We start from the raw sequence: 24,254 nt of genomic DNA on the forward strand, positions 1-24,254 counted from the left end.
CATGCCAATTCACACATGTATCCAAGGAAGTCTGCAGGGCTGCCCCCAATTTACAACAAAAAAGCCCATGCAGATCTCTTTACAATGAGACTACCAAGAAGTCACTTCATGGATAACACTTCATGATTGCTTCAGTTAGTTGCAACATGCAAACTATGGAATGAATTAATAGATGGGGAAATCCTTAATATGCAAATATACAGCAGAACTACCAATGCATAGCTGAATAAGCCTTGGGGGGGGGGGGGACTTCCTGCATTTCTCTTCTTGAACTGTGATTGAAAACAATTGTCTAATCACACGTATTTGCATCTTTTGTATGGATACCAAAGAAGTCACGGAAAATTTTGTTCCCTATTATTTGTATAGGAAGAGAATCCAGGGGAAAAAAACCCTCCTGTAAAATATAGTGGGGGAACCCTAGACATGCCTCCTAGTTTCAGGACAGCTAGATATAAGCAGCCTTTGATGCAATGTGAATATTAAATATATCCATGGATAAATATTTGATGTGGCAATTACGGGGACTATGCTGTACATACAACCATATTGTCTTGTGAGCAAATAAAGCAGACTTCCGCTTAAGAAGGTATCCACAAATGCAAGGAGACATCTTCCAGAAGGCTAATCAAACAACTGATAAGTTACCTGATGCACTTTAAAAAGAGATTTCAAAGGACTAATGGGAAGGACATTGTATATAAAAAAGTTACTTACTTACTACAGAGCCTGTCAAGCGCACATTGAATTTAGATAAAAAAGTTATTGCAAAACAGTATAAGAACGATGATGTAACGTACTGAATATTTCAGTATTAACCAAAACCAATTATAATCACATTTTTAAAAAATAAGCCAGTTATATTTTTAGAATGTTTTTGTTTACTTTGCTGGAAGCTTCACTTTTAAAGCCACAACACAAATCAAGGAAAAGCAGACGGCAACACTAAGCAGCGCACACTGATAAACAACCCACCTCTTAAAGACAGAAAGTGGGCTTCTGAAAGCCAAACAGCTGTTTTGAAAAATAAGGAACAATATTAGCAGGTTGTTAACGAGGCCAGCCATGTTCACCCTGCTGTTCCTGACCCGATTAAGGAAGCAGGGAAAGGGCAATGCAGCTCTGTCGGCTGTGATCCTGACAATTAGGCAGCAGCACTGCTATCAGTTTGCTACTTCATTATGATGTTCTCCACAGGCATCCTACAGCTTTTGACAGACCATCTGTCCTGGACGGTGGTGTACTCTAAATCAGTAAGGTGAGATGATACTGTGCCTTCTTCATTGGAAGCGGGGGGGGGGGGGAGTAGGAAAGGGAGGAGGGCAGGGGAGAGAGTCTTTCCTTTGCTATGTCCAGTGACAGAGCAGAAGCAGAATTCACAGCTGTGGTGCTTTATTCCAGCCTACTGTAAAATCTCCATTTTGGGGGAAAAAATCAATCCATTCCACAGTGCAAGAGATTCCAAGTGGCACTGCAGAAATCCATGTCGCTCGTCATTCAGGACCTGCAAAAATAGAAACAGATAATGGGTGACTAACACATTACAGCATTAGTTCTCAGCAAATACTTGCTAAAGCTTTTTCGCACATTAGGAGTTTCACAAGCTGTAGCTCAACTCAGAAAAGGTATTGTAAACTTTGTTGACCCTCTCCCCTCCGCCATCCTCACAATTCCATGCAACAATTCTCACAAGTATGGTACATATTCTTTGTAACATGAACTGTGAATGCTAGAGGTGATGCTATCAAAAGTAGTTTATCAAACTCCCTAATGCCTTCAAGTGACAGGACTTAGAAAGCTTAAGTGCATTTAGCCATTACCTAGCTTTTCTTCCTCTACTTCAGAGAAGGCAGTATTCAGTGCTGAGTATCATACACAATATTCTTTTACCAAGAATTAAGTAAAGTCCACTTTTTCCATAAAATTTAGAGCAAGTGCAAAGTTTGCTAGCAGAAAATTCAAATGTCTGTGTGTATATGAAACACACAGTGTCTGACCTTCCAGCTATAGAACAAACGGCATATAAATAAATGTGAATATTAAATAAATAAATAGTAGTTCAAATTTCAATGAACTAGAACATTGTCCCTCAAACAGTATGCTAGGACCCACCAATGCACCATAGGACACTTTCAGGGGGCCTCAATACCACAGTCTGCCCAGGGTTTCCCACTTGCCAGTCCCATCCTCTAGCCATGTCATATAGCATTTTGGTTGGACCACTGCCAGCACCAGCATGCTGGGATCTTACATGCTGAGAAGTCATGGCTAGGCGACAGAGATGTTCAGCAGGAGAAGGAGGGTCTCACGCCTCTGAGGTATATTCTGCCTGAAGTGTGGTAGGCTATCGCAATGCCTCCAGAGCAAATATTAATATTTACCGTATTTTTCATCCCATAGGACGCTCCGTCCCATAGGATGCACCTAGTTTTTTGGGGGGGAAATAAAGGGGAAAAAAATTCCTTTATTTCCCCCCCAAAACCAGGTCGGGGAAACCGAACCAGGTTGAGGAACAGCGGGATGGCGGCGCTGCGCCTCCTTGCTGCCCCCCGAGCTTGTGGGGCTGGCCAATGTCTGCCCAGCACGAGGGGCGCTCTCCTTCAGGGCGCCCCTCGCGCCTGGCGGCAGACTGCTATCCGCACCGTGGGGAGCCCTGCGGGGAACTCCCCAGGGCTCCCCACGCTGCGGATGTCTGCCCGGCGCGAGGGGCGCTCTCCTTCAGGGCGCCCCTCGCGCCTGGCGGCAGGCTGCTATCTGCAGCGTAGGGAGCCCTGCAGGAACTCCCGCAGGGCTGCCTAGGCAGCGGATGTGTTTCTGAAGCCTGGAGAGCAAGAGGGGTCAGTGCGCACCGACCCCTCTCGCTCTCCAAGCTTCAGTGAAAGCCTGCATTTGCCCCATAGGAGGCACCCAGATTTCCCCTTCATTTTTGGAGGGGAAAAAGTGCGTCCTATAGGGTGAAAAATATGGTAGCTTGAAGAAAGTTGAGCTATGAAACACCTTGCCCCAAGGAACATGCTGAGCCAATTAGATCTCAATAGAAAATGATGTCAGTAATTGCCAACGGGTTATACCAAACTCTGCCTCTACCTGCCACCATTTTGTGGTCCAAGAAATGTTCAACGTTTTTAAGACTGTGATGAATAGCATCATAGTTTTACATTAAACATTTGATAATTATATGCCTGCTGATCAGAATCACAGCACTATTTGTCTTGTAAGCTAATACTGCGAATATGGAAAAGTGAACATGGAGAATGTGTGGTGATTAAGATCATATCCTAAATTTAAAAGTAACATATTGACAAACACCCAGATCTCAGCAAGGTCAAGTTTCATCAAGAGATTTCTGTTTATTATTTATGGATTGCCTCAAGTATTTTGGGCACTATGCTGAACAACTAAGGGAAGCACTGTTTACAGAGAGCTTTCAGTCTAGAAATGAAAACTGAGGAACAATAGAATAAAATGGGAACAAGTGAGGATAAAGGATACAACAACAAGATTACACGGTTGCTTAGGTTCATTATGTGTGCATCTTGATACGGCAGCTTTGCTTTGGGTTAGAATAGATGCTCCACAGGAAGACAGCAAATAAGTAGGGGAGACAGAAAAAAAGGTCAAGTAGAAAGGCTGGGGAAATGTTTTGACCTATTGAAAGTCAACCTCACTTTTATAGCGGCTGCACATTTCCTTTCCATCGTCAAAGTTTAGCTTGGACCAATTTGCAATTTATTCCTACTTTGCAGAATTGTGTTTTTCCACATCTTAAGCTGTTGGTTGATAGATTGATCAAAAAACCTAAACATTTGCTGCAGATCAGTGGAGAAGCAGGCGAGGTAAAACACTACGGATTTGACTGGATTGACTCAACAAGTGGCTTTAGATGTTTCTTCTATGGGAGATTTTTTTTACACGTCATCCTCTTATTTCCTTAGATTCTAAACAATTGACAGGAAAGCAGCCTATGTGCCCAATAGAAAATTCACAAACACTTTTTAAATATTACATATACAGTGCACAAACAGATTGCATAGAACTCATGTGTGCTTCCTATTCTACCTATTTAAACATCTGAAGCCCATCAATATTTTGTTGAACCTGGCATGAAGACAGCTTAAAACAGGATGATGATGGGTTAGTGAAGCATGTATCCCCTGAGTCATGGGACAGAATTTGCTTAGGTAAGCTTGTAAAACCATATGTGACTCTTCTAGAAAAGGGGAATTTGTGTGACTGTCTTAACTGTAGGCAATAGGTGAACTGCTTTGACTTTCATTTGTTTGAAAAATACATACGTACTTTGTCTTAAAGAAGGGAATTGTCTTGTAGATTGTGTCAACATGCACACATAATGAAAATGAGAATTTATTTGAGGAGTAAGCACTCCAGCAACACCCAAAGGCATGTAGAACATTAAGACAATGGAATATGAGTGTCACATCATGCTCAATTCCAATTGTAACAATAGTCTCAGCATTACAGGACATAAGTACAGTATCAGTTTACGACTACAGATTTCATTCTGTGCTTCTGGACCAAGTCAACAAATGATTTAACAAACATCCAATGTCTCAATTTAAACTCCGTTCTTGGCACTTGAAACATGCCCAGCACTGAATAGCTAAACCAGAAAGCCTTCATTTATTTACTGTGAAGAATTTCAGTACAGTGGTACCTCAGGTTACAGATGCTTCAGGTTACAGACTCCGCTAACCCAGAAATAGTACCTTGAGTTAAGAACTTTGCTTCAGGATGAGAACAGAAATCGTGCGGCGGCAGCGGGAGGCCCCATTAGCTAAAGTGGTACCTCAGGTTAAGAACGGTTTCAGGTTAAGAACGGATCTCTGGAACGAATTAAGTTCTTAACCCGAGGTACCACTCTATAGACACATCCCCACCACTTACAATAATTAAGTGACTTTTCCCAATTGATTACCTTGACAAAATATGGATATAACCCACGAGAGGTTAACAACGGAGTCCCATCTGTTTTTATTCTCTATTTTAGATTATTTCACTCCCCACCTGAAACTGGGACTTCCAGAAGTTAAGCAACTTCACACTTCAGAGGTAGCAATGGTATGGACATAAAATGCTTAATTTTGACTAGTTTGGACCTATAATGTCTATACCATTACCATCCTGAAGCATGAAGTTCATTAACCTCCCAAAGAAATTAAACATCCCAGATGCCATCCACCTGCAATCTTTTCAACAAGTTGTATCAGCTCTTAACATTTTAACAGCTTTGCATATCCATGTAACAGGAATACGACATTGCCCCTGAACAGTCTTTTAATCAGTCTTCTCATTTCTCACATAATGCTCTTTTCAGGACGACTACTGTACATCTTTGTGTGTGCAGTAGTTTCCATCTCTACTTACCCATTTCAAAACATACATACTGAAATTCAATGCATGTTTCATTCATGAAGATGAAACAAACATTGCTTTTGAAAGCATGCCTCCCACCTACTGGAACGCTGTAAATCTGTAGACTTCCTTCCTCCAGAGAATTCCAGAGTGCACAGAAAGCATTTAAATGGTTATGGATAATGTAGTAGACTGCTCAGCTAGTCAAAGTATCCTGCCATGTCTTATGCTAAAGCTACTCCATTTTCCCAGCAGGAAATATTCAGGAAATGCTCCATTTAACAAAGAGCACAATAATGATTAACAAGGCAGCAAGATCCCCATGAGATATTACACCTCCAGATGTCCATAATAAAAAGCCATCAATGAAATTACACAAATAGAGAATAATAAAGAGAAGCAGAAAAATAAAGGGAAATGTACTTTTTCTACTGGCAAAGTGCTTCTAAAGGGTCACACACTTTTGCACAGGAAAAGAAAGGGTCACACACTTTTGCACAGGAAAAGAAATGCAGTCTAGATGCTTTATCTTTGCATATTTAAAGTTTTCTAAAATAGCACATCTACTATCAGCATGGACAACTGCAAAGACTGCTAGCATACTTACAAAACACTAATCTTAGATTAATCATCTATTATTAGTTTCAAACTACTTTCCTGTATTTTTTAAGCTTGTCTCATGGTTAACCTTCTGTTGACAGTAAATAAATATGCATGTATACTTCTTTAATACAAGACTTACATTTGCATTACAAAACTGATCAAAAGAAGTCCTTTTTTTGTGGTGGCCCCTAAGCTCTAAAATAGTTAGCCAGTATGATGCAACTGCCCAGAGACTGGGTCCTTCAAATGAATTGTTAAGGCCTTTCTCTTCAGACAAGCTTTTAATAATTCGGGTATTGTTTAAATGCTGAATGTCAGTTTTTAATCTACAACTGCTGTTCCTGAAACTTTATTGCCATTTCTTTAAATGCAACCCCCTTTTGGAGCAATTGTTGAAAAGTAGGCTATAATTTCACCAAATAATAAAAATGCACTGCCAATGTGAACATTTATAATACAATGAAAGCACGGGCTAGGAAAGATTTTCACTAGAGTAAAAGTGGTTAAGAACAGAACAAACATTTTTTTAGAATCATTCCTGCCATGCTGAAATACATTTACAGCACTTGTTTGCAGAGGGGCTGTGCTTAAGTTGTATTCTTTGAATTCCCTATATAAAAATATGCGCCAGAAATTAGAATAAACCAGCCACACGAAAGCAAACTGCAAAGCTAATGGGAACGAAACCGCTGGTCTGACACAATGATCCCTGACTAAGATAAGGGGAAAGACAGAACATTGAAAGCACAACTATGAATGCTAATACCACATATACTTTCTCATTACTAATCTGCAGTACCGTCAGATGCTACTATTGGGAACATTTCTTTAAACAGAAGCCAAAACAAATTTTCCGGCGTAGTCAAACTATCATTTTCCTTAAAAAAAAAATAATTAAGCTGTGTTTTTATACTGTAAACCGCCCTGTGATCCTTGGATGAAGGGTGGTATGATAAATAAAATAATAAGGCTTTGAAAGAAGTGGTCAGACAAATGAGATAATAGTAGGTCTATGCATTTCCTCTAGAAGGTTCATCTTTGAAGATGACCTTTGGAGACTGCTTGGAAATGCATAAAGAAGCTTCCCAATTGCTTGGAGGGGTATGTGTACAAGAAATCAGAGCACATAAACACTGGTTCTGTACCAGCTGCACTGACTGAAAGTGTGTTCCAAGGCCAGTTTAAAGTGCTCTCTATCTAAAACCCTAAATGGACCAAGCAGATCATCTGAAAGACAGCTCACACCTATAAGAGCCAACTCAGGCTTTAAGACTGGCCATGGAGGTCCTAATCAGAGCACAGTTGTACCTTGGATCCCGAACGCCTTGGTACCCAGACATTTTGGCTCCTGAACGCCAGAAATCCAGAAGTGAGTGTTCCAGTTTGCAAACATTGTTTGGAACCCGAACGTCCGACGGGGCTTCAGCGGCTTCCGATTGGCTGCAGCCAATGAGAAGCCACGCTTTGGTTTCCAAACATTTTGGAAGACAAATGGACTTCCGGAACGGATTCCGTTCGACTTCCAAGGTACGACTGTACAGCACATCAGATTGGCAGGCATATAAGACGAACCACATGGCAGTGGTGAGCATGCGGAACTCCCTCCCACGAGAAGTGTGTTTAAAACTGTCAATGGGGGGGTGCAAACAGGTGGCTTAGAAGATTTAAAATACAACTTTCAGAAAAATTTAAAATCAATGAAATAAAACCCAGGGAAGGCAGAGTAAGAGACATTCAGCAGCCAGAGCAATAATTCCATTATATATTATGTTGCAACTGAGTCACATAATTTTTGATTTTTCAGAGCTTTTCAACTTATTTACTGAAGCCTGCACAAATATGTCATCTGCTTCACCTTACAGAACCAAGAGCTTGATTAATTACCCATATTTTTTGCTCTATAACACGCACCCGGCCATAACACGCACATAGTTTTTAGAGGAGGAAAACAAGAAAAAAAATATTCTAAACGAAACAGCGGATGTATGATTTTTGTGGTTCATGCTGTGGCCACAGACATGTGAGCTGACGGTGAGTTTGGGGTAGCCCAATGCAAAAATCCTGAGGATCCATGTGGATCCATGCTTTGTAACCACATTTTTGCACCACTGCGGCCCCAGGCAACAGTGGGTGCGTGATTTTTTTTGGTGCAAGCTGTAGCCATGGACATGCTATGTGATCTGATGGTGAATTTGAGGTGACCCAGTGCAAAAATCCTGAGGATCCATGTGGATCCGTGCTTTGTAACCACGTTTTAAGTGGGGAGGGAAGGAAAAGCACTCAAGGGACAAGGAACACACATGGGATGGGTGGAGAAGGATGCTGTTAATAATGCAGAAGAGGGGTATAAGAGGAGAAGGCTCCTCTCCTCTCCTGCTTTGCTCCTTTAAAGCAAGCAGGCTCTCTGTCCCTCTCTCCTCCCCACTCAGCGGCTCTTCTCCCGCTTTGCTGTTTCAAAGCAAGCCACGGAGGAGGGAAGGAAGGGGAACCATGGATCCTCTGCTCACGACTGCAGCAGATCCCCCCGCCATCCGTAGGCATTCGCTCCATAACACGCACAGACATTTCCCCTTACTTTCTAGGAGGAAAAAAGTGAGTGTTATGGTGCAAAAAATACGGTACCTTCTCAAGCAACACTGGCTTTATACTATACAAGTCATAAGGTACGCACCACAGAAAATTTTAACAGTAGTTTTTGTGAGGAGAGGAAGAGCTTTATTTTTACTTTTGTGTAAGTTTTGTATGAAAACATTTATAGTGTAACAAAGTTATTTGATAAGCATCTCACACTTCGGTAAGATACATTAACTCCCTATACTACTAAGACACAATGTGTAGAACTAAATCGGCAACAAGAGAAAAACAGCTTACTTTTAACAGGGCACCCTGGTTTCTATTCCTGAGACACAGCCAGCTGTTTGCTTCTGAAAAGCTGATTACATGTTGCTTAGACTAAACTATGAAAGTGTCTGGAAAATAGGATTAACCAATTTAGCAGCAATCAAAACAAGAGGTTGAAAGAGGTGGTATGGTAACCCAGACAGAAAGGGGAAAGCAGTCAGTCACTAGAGGGAATGAAAGGGCATTGACAATGGGGCGGGAGGTCACTTTCATATGTTAAGGTGAAGATACAGGATAATGCTTAGCATCCCTATTTTCTGTTGCCACATAGTGTTCGTTCTACACTTGTAAGGAATCAATCTTTTAGTGCAACAGCACCTATACTCTGGAACTGCCCGCCCTTTGACATTAGGCAGGCAACTTTGCTGCAGCTACTAAGAATTTTTTGTGTTTACCCCGATAGGCATGGTTAGCATACATTTTATTTGCATTTTTTTTCTTATTATGCATATCCTGAACTGCTGATTTTATTTATATTTTGATTTTTTAAAAAGTTAAAAGCCAGAGTTAAAAACAAGTTATTGATAATGTTAATGGAAATGTTAGTTTTATAAAACTGCTTAGTGGTTGTTGTCCCCGCCCCCGCCCCCCAATAATGGAGTATACAAATTCCATTAAATAAAACATGTGCCTCCACCCCAGCTGCCGGGGGGGTGGGGTGCAACACGTGCCCTAGGCACTGGCAACCCACGCTACACCACTGAATGGCAATACACAGGACCCAGCCTAGAAGAGAGCTTTCTCTCGTTTTTCTAAGTATCAATTGACAATCTTTAGAAAAAGAGCTAGGTAGATATTTTCACACACTGAACACCATAATAAAAGATACACCCTTTCCTGTATTCCCATCTATTTAAGATGATAGCAAGACATCTGCGACCTCAGTGGACAGACAGGATTATTCAGAAGGAGAAAGTCCTCAAATGACCTGCCCTTTGCATAAGTTGCTGTTCTTGGCTGTTCCCCTTTCCATCCAGGAGCCATGTCCAGAACTGCAACACGTTCAGTAGCACCACAGGTGGGTTCCACTAACGAGACAAAATTGTTAACACGAAATGTTTGCCTTTTAAGAGCATTTTCCATTTAGAAAATGAGCATGCCTCTGCTATCAAAAGTCTGAGAAGCATACTCGCTGAAGAGCTGGCTGTAATAAGTCAGCGAACAGGATGCAACAAAGGAACAAAGGTCACAATGAAGTACAGTACCTGGAATGTAAGAGGCATAAATGTACCACAATAGCTTAATGCGTGTATCTGGATAATGACATTTAAGTGGCACATGCCAACATTGCTGATATTTAACTCAAAAAAATTATGAAGGAAAACACAACCACAAAATTACAGCAGCATTCTCTAAGTGCATATGAACAACCACTTTACTGAAGTCTAATTTTCTCCAGGTTAAGCCCCAAAGGCTGAAAATCGTGCAACCTTTAGTACTTTAGTCTGGTAATCTTCCACAACAGGATTACCTAGTTTTATATTTATACAACTCAAGTCATCATCTCTCAATGACTTACAATTCTCACAAATCCTGAATTTCACTTTATCCTTTGCCTAGACAGTGGGTACACAGGTTAAGAGCACTTGTCATGATTTTGATGTCTCAGTACAGAACTATTCTTCCATCTAAAATCTAAAAAAATAGGCCTGCAAAGAGCAATGGATGCAATGGCTTAGATCCTAAGCTTCAATAACTTCTCAGGGTGGAAAGTTTCTCATTCAGTGGGGCCATCTGTACAGTACTTTGGAGAAGAATTCCAGGAGAATGAGCAGGAGGACATTACCTCATTGAGAAGTGCACCTGTAGGGTAATTAAATCCAGTCAAAAATTACCTAACTGCACCACTGTTCCAATTCGCTCTTTCTCCCTCTCTACCCCATCCCAAAGTATTCAGAAGGGTCCCTCACAATTTTTTTGCAGTGTGGTGGTGGTGTAGAAGGTTGCAGGGGGAAATAGAGGATGGGAAAATTTTCTTCTGTGAATTTCCTTAAATAGAATTATTTAAGGATCCAAGTGAAATAGTTTTAGTGTTTAAATCCTCATGAATTTAATTTCTGACCTTGTAACCATGCACGGTTAATTAAAAAGCAAGTACGTTTTAAAAATTGTGAATAACTAGCACAATCCCATAACAGAAATATTTATTTGTGTCTACAGTTGCATTAGGCAATATTGCTAATAGGCATATAATTTTTTTATGCATCTAAAACTATTATATTCAGTTTTTTATTATAGGCATGCTGTTCATTGTCTATATTTAGGATCATCTTGTTTAATATTTGCAATGTTTCACATAGTGTAGGCAAAGAATTCCAGCATGACAGCAATATTGAAATTATCTGAAAAGCTGTCAAAAGTCTGCACAAGCACTGCCAATCGGTAAACAGTGATTACTCAAACCTGAAATCTCTTCCAAAAGCAACAAAAATAAACTTGTTAAGAAGATGTTATATTCCAAGGAAATTATCAAAGAAATTCCATTCATCTTCTTCTTTCAATGCATTCTTTATACTGCTAATAATAAACCCTGATTAGGGTTTTTATTAAAAATAAATAAATCCATATAATCCTAAATTTATAATTCATATCCTGAAATGAAGCTATAAGAGTAACATGGATACATTTACAAATTGTCATATTTCCATGATATTTTTCCATGGTAAGTAATGCATAACAAAGTTTCCCTACTCCAACTGGTTCACATTCTATAGAATACAGTTTATTTAATTATTACTTACACCTTCATCCCACTTTTTTCTCCAAGGAGCTCAATGTGATGTACACAGTTCTGACCCTCCTCATTTAACCCCCACAACAATCCTATATGGTAGGTTAGGATGAGAGGCGACAACCAGCCCAAGGTCACCCAATGAGTTTCATGGCCCAGTGGGGATTTGAACCCTGGTCTCCCAGCTCCTAGTCCCACACTCTAAGCCAGCCTTTCTCAACCTTGTGTCCCTGAATGTTGTTGGAATACAACTCCCATCCCAGCCAACATCCCAGCCAGCTAGGGATGATGGGAGTTGTAGTCCAACAACATCTGGGGGCCCAAGGCTGAGAAAGGCTGCTGTAACCACACTGGCCCTCTAGATTTTACAGAACATTATTCACACCATAGAAACGGGTTGCAGCTCAGGGGTAGACAATTTGCTTTGTATTCAGAAGGTCCTAGGTTTAATTCGCAGCATATCCAGATAGAGCTAGAAAGACTTCTATATGAAACCCTGGAAAGCTAGTCTGCCAGTCTGGGTTGACAGTATTGAACTAGATGTACCAATGGCCTGACCACATTACAAAGAATTTTCCTATATTCCTAAGGTATAAAACAATTTAAAATTAAAACAGTTGGCTTTGTGTTGGACAGATATGATTTATGTGGTACTTTGCCTCATCAAAACATCTGTCTTCACTAGGGATCATACAGCGGATTTATATCGCCAGTCCTGTCTGTATGCATGGTTTCTGTTGAAGAATCCTTGCAAGAGGCAACAAGGGAGAGGACAAGGAAAGACAAAACAAGAGGATGAGCTAGCAAGGCAAGAGCCAGGAAGAAGCACGGCTTTGGTTATATTCTATTTCCAACAGTTTCTAACACTATAAAGCAGGCATGGCCAAACTTGCCCTCCAGCTGTTTTGGGACTACAATTCTCATCATTCCTAGCTAACAGGACCAGAGGTCAGTGATGATGGGAACTGTAGTCCCAAAACAGCTAGAAGGCCAAGTTTGGCCATGCCTGCATAAAGTCTTAATACCATATTTTACATTAGGGGGCTTTCTAATGTTTTCAGATGCATTGCACTTCCTAATCTTGAACATGGAAAGTGGCCTCTGCAGCTGCAATCCTTGAGAGAGAGAGGCCCCTTTGGGCCTTTACTCCTGAGTAGACATGAACAGGATTGCCAGAGATGACCTGCACTTTCTAGGTGTATTACTCAGCAGTTTATACTCTTGTACATTTTACTGTACAACTTGCCTTGCTCAGCATACCTAGCCCTTTGCATGGCTGTTTCATTCTGCATTTTATGTTGCTGATGACATTACTGTATTCTGCCCATGATTTCCTTTGCAGAAAGCAATCTTCTACCACCACCTAGCACTTATTACTCTCGTTTAAGGAATAATTTATTCTCTTACAGCTATTGCAATGCCTTAAGGTCATTGACTGCAAGCTTGGAACTTATTGATGATCACTTCCATGCCATACAGAGATGTTATAGATACGTAATGGCAGGATTTTGATGGAATATTCCATAGTAAAAAGACATAACAAAATATAATCCTGAGAACTGTGACTTTTCAGCACCTTGATTAAATTAACTGCATAGTTTTATTACACCACGGGGCCAATACCTCTGCTCTTCCATAACATAAATCCGTGGATGCAATAAAGGGAAGCTTATTGAGATTACAAGGTGTCCTTGAAGATAATGCAAACAAGCAGACATAATGCAGACGTTTTTACTGTCTTCAGTTGTATTATATTCGATCACAATAAAGAGATCCTTCAGATATGCTATTGTTGTGGTTTAGGGGCATGCATACACACACACATTTTCAAGCCTACTCAGTGTTTCCTTTAAACATGATTTCAGCTGTGGCTCAGCTGCTCTAGGCAGGTTCATACAGCAGAACTGAGCTATAATGAATACCATCCTTCATACATCAGCAAGTTGCCACTGTACACAGGCTAGAGCAGGCATCCCCAAACTCAGCCCTCCAGCTGTTTGGGGACTACAACTCCCATCATCCCTGACCGCTGGTCCTGTTAGCTAGGGATGATGGGAGTTGTAGTCCCCAAACAGCTGGAGGGCCGAGTTTGGGGCTGCCTGGGCTAGAGCAACAGTTCCTTCCCAAGCAATAATGCCAAGGTTTTTGCTTTCCTTGGAAAATGTAGATACAGATCACACCATGCACTGGAATTTCTCACCAATAAAATTTATTGCAAGTTTTTAAAAATCTGCTTCTAGGTGGATTCAAAGCATTTTCTTACTATAAAAAGAAGGCTCTTCATCCAGTGCCAGTGCAAAAAGTTTGCACTCAAGATTTCTCACAAGGTTTGCTGCAGATAAGGTAGTTTATTGTTTGGGAATTTTTGCTATATATAAAAAAACTTTATAAGAATTTCAAGTATGTTGTAAACATGATTAGAAATTTTTAGGTTTTTTCTAATCTGTCTCGTTTCACTATTTGAAAAGCAACTTATTCACAATAACTTAAACTTGAAAACTCAGTTTAGGAAGACAAAATCTATATAGTTCATCCACAAGGTGCATGTGTTAACTTTAAATGTTGTTTGCTTGATTTGATTATGTGTTTCAGCAGCACACAATGCTTAACAGCACACTCTAATAATAATATAATGATGGCACAAGACATCCGTGAATTAATATTTCCCATTTTCAGCCTATAAAAAAGAAGTCCTTGATCATTCCTTTATGAAGCAAAATATGTCGGTATCCATCTAAGGAATTTCTGTGACATGAACTGGCCTGGCTGCTCCCACCTTGTAACCAGTAGACGAAATCAAGAGTTGTGATTGACAAACAGTTGTTTGGACACCAGTCCCATGGGGCATACACTTGCCCCGGGCCTCAGACAAGCTCTGAACAGGTCTGCCTAAAGTTCTAAATTGCTGTTTACCCCTTCCTTTGGCACACTTTTATTTTGGGGCCTTCCACTCCACCTGCAAATGAGGACACAAATTTGCATATGACAAAACATATGCAAATCTGTGTACTATTTTCTGAGTAGATCATAGGGCGTAATACACATACAGTGTACTGGACGTAGAAAATCCTGGTTGGATCCATTCAGTAGAGGTATATTGGTTAAAAAAAAAAAAGCATGTTGCACATTTTGCTTTGTTTTCTCACATTGTTTCATTCCCACAAGAGCTGTACTCAAAAGGAAGAGAAAAGGCACGCTTATGTGTTTTATTTGAAAAAAAAGACCACATACAGTAGTCCTTTTGAACAAGGACAAAACATTTTATTCCTCACTGAAGCACCATGTATAAAGGCAAGAATTTCTCCGGAAAACTGCTTGTGTGAACTTACAAGGCCTAAAAATCAAAACTGAAAGTGAGAGAGAAAAATGCTATTTATACCACAGCTGGAGCTGTAGGAGCTCCATTTGTCTTACAGTTTACATTCAGACCATTTAACACTTGAATCTAAGACGAAAACATTTCTCACTGGTGCTAATGAAGAGCTACCAAGCTTCCTGCAGAAAGGAACAAAAGCTCTAAAGCTTTATGAAACTGAATCCAAGTGCACAAGCTAAATTTTACAGCAATTCCTCCCCACCGCAAAAAAGGGGCACAACAACAGGAATGAGCCACCAGGCTATAAACCATTTCTGGATAATATCCCTTTCTTAAGAACCCACAGATAGCCTACTGACCAAGCCATCCAAAAAGAGAGCTTCTTTGACAACCCTACTTCAAAGCATGTCTCTCTATGTGCTTGTGGGAATAGAGAGTTAGTAGGACAGTTCTTCACACTCAGCTAAGTATTTGCACTGTATGTTTCCACAGTAATGTATTCATTCTCGGATTTAAAATCACATGAACAACTGACCCTCCAAGTGTCCATATTTTCCAAGGACAGTCCTGGATTTACAAAAGCTGTCCCAGTTTCTGATTTGATCCCAGAATGTCCCGCTTTTCCTTAGGACATCCCTATTTTCATCGGAGATATGTTGGAGGGTATAGAGTTATGCGACCCCTGAGCCAAGGAGATAAGTAACTATACAATCTTTTACTAACTGTATCCAGCAGAGTGCACAGAATAATCACAAATTTGGAAGGGGGAGGAGAAGAGACAGAGGCTGAAGAATCCAAATCTTTGCTGGGTTCTCACCAGCAGGACAAAATGAGGGCAAATGAGTATTTCCTTCATATAAAAATATACTGCAGTGATTTACAATAGGTATAAAAACAAAATCAAACAAAAAATGCAGTGGTACCTCGCATTACATACGCTTCAGGTTACAGACTTTGCTAACCCAGAAATAGTACCTTGGGTTAAGAACTTTGCTTCAGGATGAGAAAAGAAATTGTGCTCCAGTGGCGCGGCAACAGCAGGAGGCCCCATTAGCTAAAGTGGTACCTCAGGTTAAGAACAGTTTCAGATTAAGAACAGACCTCCAGAACGAATTAAGTACTTAACCCGAGGTACCACTGTAATTAAAAAGTTAAAAACAAACATCAGCAGTAGAGAGTGTGTTCTAAATTGCCTGACTACACAATGGAAACGTTTTCAGTGGGCATTTAAAAGTTGGCACAGAAGGTACCCACTGATCCTTGGTGCAGTTTAATCTCCAGTATGGAGGCATGGTGACTTGGTGGTGTTGGATCCTTTGGGTCCAACAACTCCCCCTACTCCTTTTCGCTGGCACACACCCTTTTTGTGGCCCTATCAACTGATGCCAGAAGGGCAAGAGCATCTCAGCGGCCAAAGGATTGCTAGGTTAACAGACTGTTTCTAAAAGCAGCAATGAACATAGTGCAACCAACCTTACACAAGCAAGACTAAAAAAGCCCTGCACATTAAAACTTGCAGCAATAAAACTAGGCACCACACATTCAAATTCAGTCAAAATAAGAGAGTCTTCAATTTCAATTCAATTCAAGGAGGAAACCTGACTAATTTTAACTGGAAGAGTTTTATAACACAGTAGAACCGCCACAGATAAGGTAGTCTCTTTGGTTAACTGACCTCCAATGTTGATCTCGGTTCCCAAGCAATCTTCAATGTAAACAGGAACTAAACAATTTAGAGTTTTAAAGGCTAGAACCAGCACTTTGACTTGAGCCCAGGCGCAAATGGGAAGCAATGGGACTTACCAAAAAACAAAACACAAAATTATATGCTCTGACCTACGTGCAACAGACTAAAGCCTAGTCACTGCATTTTAAACCAAATGAAGCTTCTCAACAGTCTTAATAGACAGGCCCCATGCAAAGTGCATTATTACAATATCTGAATCTGGAGTTTCCGCACTATGTAAGAGAGGGACATCAAACCTCCCATCTGGAGAGTCCAAATCAGGCTTCGCTACCTGATGCCCTCTAGATATCGTCCCGTCTCCGATCAGCCCCTGTCAACATGGCCAATAGTCAGGGATTGCAGAATTTGTAGTCCAACAACATTTGGACAGAACCAAGTTTGGAGCAATTGGTCTAGAGACTAAGTATATATTTGCTCACAAATGTTATTGAGATTCTGCTCACTCCTTTAACATTGCACAGAACCGGCACATAGTTTTAAATGTTGGTATGCATGTTGGGCTGCCCTTGTTCATCTCAAAAGAATTGCAAGGTGCCTAGAGAAGCAATTCAGAAGAAGGCTTCCCTCAGATGTTGGCCGAGGTCAGCCATCAACCCTTTGTTCTCAGATAAAACTGTCCTCCTCCACCTCCACCAATCCAAATGCAGAACACAGAGCATTTTATAAAGAAGATTTCAAAGAGTAAACAGAACTGCTGCATTTAAATCTACTCCCCATGGGTTCTTCCCGTCACAACACATCTCTCAGCTAGAAATGTATAAACATTGCCTGCATTTTTAATATGAAGTGAGGATTTTTGACTGTGTATGGAAACAAATGTTCCTTTGTCTTTTTAGGATGCTGAGAAACCCACCTTCCCAATCAACAGCAAAAAGAAAGGCTTGCCGCTTCTTTTTCTATAGTAACGAATAATGTTACTTGTCAACTTTATAGTTTATGCTGTAAGATCTGGTTCCCTGTGTTCAGACTGTGTGGAGGTTCAGCTGATCAGGAAAAGAGAAAAAGCCTCCTTGGTGGTTCCACCCAAACAATGGAAATCTTTTGCTCCCCTGAGTCTTGGTTGGCTCTGTCCTTCGCTGTGTTTCACCAGATAACAAAGACTATTGTTACTGGGTAGATCGTTTTATATCTGATGTCTGTTTCATCAATTGAACCTGCCTCTTTTAGCATTGTTATTTTTACGGAATGTTATAATTGCGTTTTATAATTGGTTTTAATAGTTAGAGGGCAGCCTGGGCACTGTGTAGGCACTCAAATGGTGTGGTATATAAAGCCCTATGCAGATAAATCTCTGAATGCAGTGGGCCACATTTCTAGCTGGCACTTCATCTGTCAAGGAACCAAGCTCTGCTCCCCACCCAGCTTATCCAAATCTACAGCATATTTCCCAGTGATCACTATTTACTGTGCTGTAAATTATTTACACAGCTTCTGCTGGAGAAGAGGGACACTCCAGGGAAGATCCACCTGCCTCTCCTGAGCAGAGTTGATGAGAAATCATAACTACCACACCTGGAATTGAGCTCTGCTCATCGCTCAGCCTCCTCTGCAGCATCTCTTTAAGAAATAAAACATTTAATAGGTGGCTGTGTGCAAAACACACTGTCATTCGAATGACTTTCTGGACTGGCTGGGCATGGTGTTGCATGGGTGTGATGGTTTTCTTTTCACTGACTGTAAATATGCCAGTTTGACAACTGAGAAAGGATTATATGCCTAAGGAGCGTGTGCACCCTGTCTGCTGGCAAAGTTCCTTCCTATAGCAGCAGCACATGCCTGCCAAAATCAACCCGCTTGCTGCCAAGTGATCTGTATTTAGCCCTAAACTTTACTCCTAAGGCATACATTTTATAAAGCCCTAATCTGCAACTCAAGCAACTACTGTGGCATCAAGACAAGAGCGAAAGAAAGAAGAAATGTAAGCAAACAGAAAATAAGGAGCAAGGGACAGGTTGCTGTTGCCACTTTCACACACAAATACAATTCACTAGGTAGTGCCCCATTTTGCCAATTTATATTGAAAGTTAATTTATGGGCTGCTCTTTGCTATAAATTAGCATTCAATATAAAATAAAATTATGAATTTCCTACATACTTGGACTTTTGAAGAAAGTTCTATTTACTACTTTTAAGTTATTCACATTTTTAAGTACATAATAAAATATTGTTATTGCACCGAACTATGCAAACATCTATGGAACACGTAGGATTAAACAATGGGAAGGGAGAATTCAACCAATCAGCAATATCACAACGTCAGCTGCTATCTTTTCTCTTCAGAAGAAAATGTGCTTTTCAATGTACTATTACTTCTAATGTGTTAGTTGATACATTTTAGTTGAATGCACTAGCACTGCTACATTTCAGAAAGCAGAGAACAATTGTTAATCCAATTGTTTCTTACTTACTGACAACTCCTTGAGACCATCTGGCACCAATGTATTTTAAATGCATCATACAAAATCCATATCTGCTCAATGGATTTCACCATCCAGGATGGAAATGAGGCAAAAGCAGCTGGTTCTTCCTACCATTAATCCATGGACCAGGGTCAGTCAGTAAAATGCCACCAAACTATCAATATCAATTGCAGCCAACTCAACTTTAATCTCCATCAAAGGGAGTCAACTTACCATTTGACAATAACTTCTTTCTTTTCTTAGTATGGAAATATGAGAATCCCCTAAACAGTGGAAAGACGAACCTTACACTCACTTATAAAGAACAAAGCACATTTCACATAGGAGTGACAAGGCTAAACAGGATTCTCATTACATCATTCATAGAACTTTTCGGAGGAATCTCATTCCATTCTTCCCACTACCATACTTCTTTTAATAGCTTACAAGCACACACACATTCTTGGTGCATCCAGGAAGGTCACTGATACTTGGGACAATGCTAAAAACAGTTAAAACACCACCTGCAACTAAGGATCTAGTCAAGTAGCAATTTTATAATTATATTCATTGAAATGATTTTAAGCAAGGTCTCGCTAGTTCTCTTCTCAAGAGAGGTGAGAACCTGATTTTGAGCCAGAACCTATATCTTGATAAAGTAGGATGTCTGTGATAATAGTGTCTGTTGTCGCATTACTATGCATAGTACAATCAAATTAGTACAGAAGCTTGTATTAACTTGACTGAGCCTTGTCTTCATTTGTGCTCTGACTAGTAGTGATAGAAGCAACACCTATTCTTATCACTTGCATTGCTTGGGCATTTGGCCTCATATATTTTCCTCTTGGATCTCTGTCCTCAGGGTATAGAAACCTACCTATTTAGGCAATGACTTATGCATCTTATAAAGGATGACTACTGGGCCATGAAAGCTTATAGAATGATATATTTGTTACTCTTTAAAAAGTGCCACAGAACTCGATTTATGTTGTTCCATACCAGCGTGGCTACCCCTCTGGAATTCATGCTGGTGTCATCCCTTTAAACCGCAGATCTTTCATTAAAGTGGAAACCTTGACATCTCTATTTTTGTCTTAGTCAAGAATGCTTGGCTGGAGGTAAGCTCAGATGGGAGGTTAAAATTAACTCATGTGATAATCACAACGATTCTTCCAACATCGCCTCCTGGAAGCAGAGTGAAGGCAGATGGTGCCTATGTATTCAGCTAGAGTAAACACTGACCACAGTGTATCTGCCAATCAAATACTTGGTGAAGGGATGAGCTCCATCTGTGTTTTAATTACTTTAAATAAATCCATTCACTTTAACTGCCACTACTCCACATTCTCATAAAGAACTGGAGAGGTTCCCATCACCTGTAAAACGTGTGCTATTAAACTGATACATGTACTATTTGTGAGAATGAAAAACATTTGTTCCAGGAGAAATAGATACATCCAAATACCTTTCAGATAAAAGGGGCAGCAAGCCCAAATTTTAAGAAAATATATAATTTAAGGTGGTCTCAAGCTATGCTGCAAGATGCCTGACATCAGCTTTCAGCTTCTATTTCATTAAAATTTCATTTCACTAAAAATATTTCACCAAAGATAGAAACCTGTTAAACTTGTGAAACTTAGTCATGAGTAAACTTTGGATTCATTTCTACACATTATAATTAAGAGCAGCTGCTCAACAGTATTAGCACCTCTTTATTAACCTATATAAAAGGGGAGGGGACCACACAGATATAACCCATATAAAAGGGGGGGAAGCAGATGCAGAGATAACTGCATTTTCCCCTGCCTCTAGGTACCAGCAATATCCTGCTCTTCTGCTCCATCAAAGTTCTTCAGCCTTAGTGTTTTAAGTTGGCACAGACCAAGCAAAATACAACTTAGCTGAACATCACTCAAATATAGTGTTTGAAACTCAGATATATAAGCTGGGTGCCAAATGGCTCCTTCAACCAGGGTTACAGTTGCCAAAACAAAATGCCTAGTTGCCATTTTGAGGCCAGACAGCTCAAAAGTCGTATTTTTCAATACGTTTTGGTTCCTGAAATTCATTCTGACTGTGCAGATAAAATATAACAGAATTCTACAGTATGTGTTTCTAGTGTGTGAAAACAGTCAAGATCCAAGGATCTCCAAGCACATACCTCCAATACCTCCAGATAGTGGAGGTGCTATCCTGATGCCCAGGTATCTTTGCTTGGTCACAAATGGCCAATAGCCAGGTGCAGAATGTGCCTGGCACCTGGTGAATTTTGAATGCTGCTCACATGTCACAGAGAGTAGAGCCATTGAAATAAATGAATTTAAGTTACTTAACTCCGCTGATTTCATTGGGTCTGCTCCAAGTATAACTAACACTGGATATGTGTACAAGCTGACAAATATAAGTTCTTTCAGTTTTACCCATAGCACCTGGTATTACGTGCCAGCTCTGATGCCTACGTATTTAATTCTCTACCCCTGCCAGTCACCATTATGAACACTTACACATAGCCAACATAATGTGCAGAACTGATGAAAACTGACACTTCAAGCAGGGAATGGTTTAAGAAAAAAAGTATTTTTTATTTCTTTTTAAACTTCCTGAGATTTATTTGTATGAAGTGCACTACACAAATACCTTAAATACATGCATATGTAAGAACTGATGTAGCAACTTATTTGGTGTGCAACCACCTCCCTTACAGTATGTGTAGACTTCCTGGCATTTGTGTGACATTTAAAGCTTAAAATCTGTTGTAGGTTAAGAATCAGTTCCTTAAGTCTTTCAAAGATAATTTGAAAAAGACCTTTTTCCACAGAGCTAAAGAATCAGTAGGCAGATGAGCAAGGAACCTTAATTGATTTTAAAGACTAAACATCTCCCTCTTAGTAATAAATCTATTAGAAATAAGACAGATGCTGTGAAAGGTTTTTTTATTTTTAATGAGGCAGTCGAAGATTTAATCTATGTCCACGCTAACAAGCTCTAGAATGAAAAGCAACCCTAACCCATCTGTGTGCTTTGTTTTGAAAGATGAATAACGCTGAAGCTAATGTTAAAGCCACAGTATTTGAAGCATAAGCTGCAAAGGCTTCCCTTTCTGACTTTATCACTTAATTGATACAACCTTGGTAATCAGTATTAAAAATACCTGGGGAAATGTCTGATTTTAGCATTATATTAGTCACATTATATTATTTTTTCTGAGCAAGTTTCTTTCATCGTTTGAGCTGTGGCAAAATATAAAGTTTTGAAACAAAGAGTCTTATGACACTTTAAGTCCAAATTGGGAGATAAGTTTTCACAAACTAGGGCCCACTTGCTCAGATGCCCCAAGGATTATTTTCAGATATATAAAAACACAGAGGGTAAACAATGTGATCAAGACGACCATGAAATGGCAAGAGTATTAGTAGGCCCGGAACATTTCTACCCTGAACCCAAACATCTACAAGATAATAACCAACTTATCCTTCAACAGTCACTGTGATAATGTTCTCTTTCTAGCCAAAACATACTAATTACTGTAAGCACCTTTAATGGGAGAGAAAAAAACCCAGAGTTCCAACTAAGTTCAAAATGAATATGATTGAATCTGCTTCATAAACTCTTGCTGCAATTTTCTGAGATTCTAAATTTTTTATTAACCACAGACAAATATGAAGCCACCGTTTACTGTCACTACATAATCATCAGTACTGTGTCATATTTGTGTGTCTTCATCCATTATTCCTCCACCACCACCCAAAGTTCTAAAAACAATTTAGACATAATTTTCAGTAAAATGACCATCATCTAAAGTAGGCCAATGAGAGAAGGTTGAGCGAGAGAGCTTTCCCTGAAATTGAATTGAGATTTAAACCAGTGACTTGTGGCTCATAATTAATACCTCTTGGCTGCTGTGCTGCATCAGCTTCCCACCCCTCCCACAATGAACTCTGCACATCTGTAAATATCAGCAAAGTACATTTGAAGTTAGGATAATAATATACTTTTATTTATACACAATATATTCTATAGAAAGGGATGTTATATTTCATTTTCATATAAAATGAAGCCCTTGATTTACATTACTTACAGTACATTACTCAAGGTGACACCTACTGTCTTAAAGTGAATAGTTCATACAGAGAATGCTCATTTATTTTTCTACCGAAAGGAAAAAAGCCACACTGGACTTCCCAGACCTTTGTTTTAGGCTTACTCTCCTACTTATTTTTTATTTGCTTGTACAAGGCTTTTGAAAGCTAGGGTAAGCCCTTTCCTTCAGAGCACACTGTGATTTTAAAGTCATTTGATATGAAGTAAAGCACTTACCTGTTGCACCTATACGTTTCACACAACAGTAAGCAGAAGAGCGTTTTGGAAAGGGCTTATGATTTTTCCGAAAGGGTGAATCATCTTCACGTAGATGCTGTGAATAACCCCTGTTATGCATACTGACATCATCAGGAAAGGCTTGGAGGCAGAGGATACCATGGTAACCAAGCAATGTGCTGAGGGACAGAAGCCTTTAATTGCTTTAACAACTTCCCAGGGCTCTGGCTACTGGGTTTCGATTTGCTAAGTAGGAAATGAAGGTTGTCAGAAATGCAGTGAATGCGACACCAATTTGAGAGAGCTCAATGAATCCTGAATCTATTAATTCAGATGTGACTTTTAACAACAACAAGTGTCATCGCCCAAATCCATTGCTGATATCCTCCTGACATCTTCAAGTTCTGTGTAACATGCAAGCCAAATAATGATACTGTTGGGCAGAAATGTTGTAAGGGTTCCTCAATTGCGTTTTCTATTAGGCCAATCTGTGTTGTTGTTTGCACGCAAACAAGGGAAGGGGGAGTTGTTACTATGTTGAGGGCTTCAAAAACAAAAATGAACTGGACACTCATTTGTGAACAACACGAAAAAGAAAAACTCATTTAGAGGTTGTGCGTTGTAAAGCAGACTGAAAAATGTTATTTATTTGCTTTATTATCATTAATTCAGAGGTCACATGTTAGTAAATTAGGATGCAAAAGACTGTATTTGCTACATTATTATTTATCTTTCCACCTAACTGTTGCCTTGTGTGTATGGCAATACATCACTTAAAGGACAAAGCTCAAGGTAATGAGGGAGAAATGTGAAATGGCATAGTAACATGATCAAGAGGAACCTGTATAGTAAGATTTATGAAGCAAA

The 24,254-nt window shown here is 39.9% G+C and overlaps 1 protein-coding gene across 7 annotated transcripts in view; it reads right to left on the minus strand.

Annotated features, from left to right (window-relative positions):
- Positions 1-24,254, minus strand: part of PAM (peptidylglycine alpha-amidating monooxygenase) — a 125,442-nt gene that overhangs the window by 81,745 nt on the left and 19,443 nt on the right. For 6 of the 7 annotated variants that reach the window (XM_081880385.1, XM_081880384.1, XM_081880386.1 and 3 more), the window contains exon 2: positions 976-1,504. In XM_081880385.1, coding sequence (XP_081736511.1) covers positions 976-1,067 — 92 coding nt within the window. In that variant the 5' untranslated portion in view covers positions 1,068-1,504. Of the gene's footprint in view, positions 1-975; positions 1,505-23,387; positions 23,497-24,254 lie in introns of those variants that run through there. The other variant, XM_081880383.1, reaches the window with a different exon arrangement.

The sequence above is a fragment of the Podarcis erhardii genome (assembly GCF_964252035.2).
Source record: "Podarcis erhardii genome assembly, chromosome: 11".
NCBI lineage: Eukaryota > Metazoa > Chordata > Lepidosauria > Squamata > Lacertidae > Podarcis > Podarcis erhardii.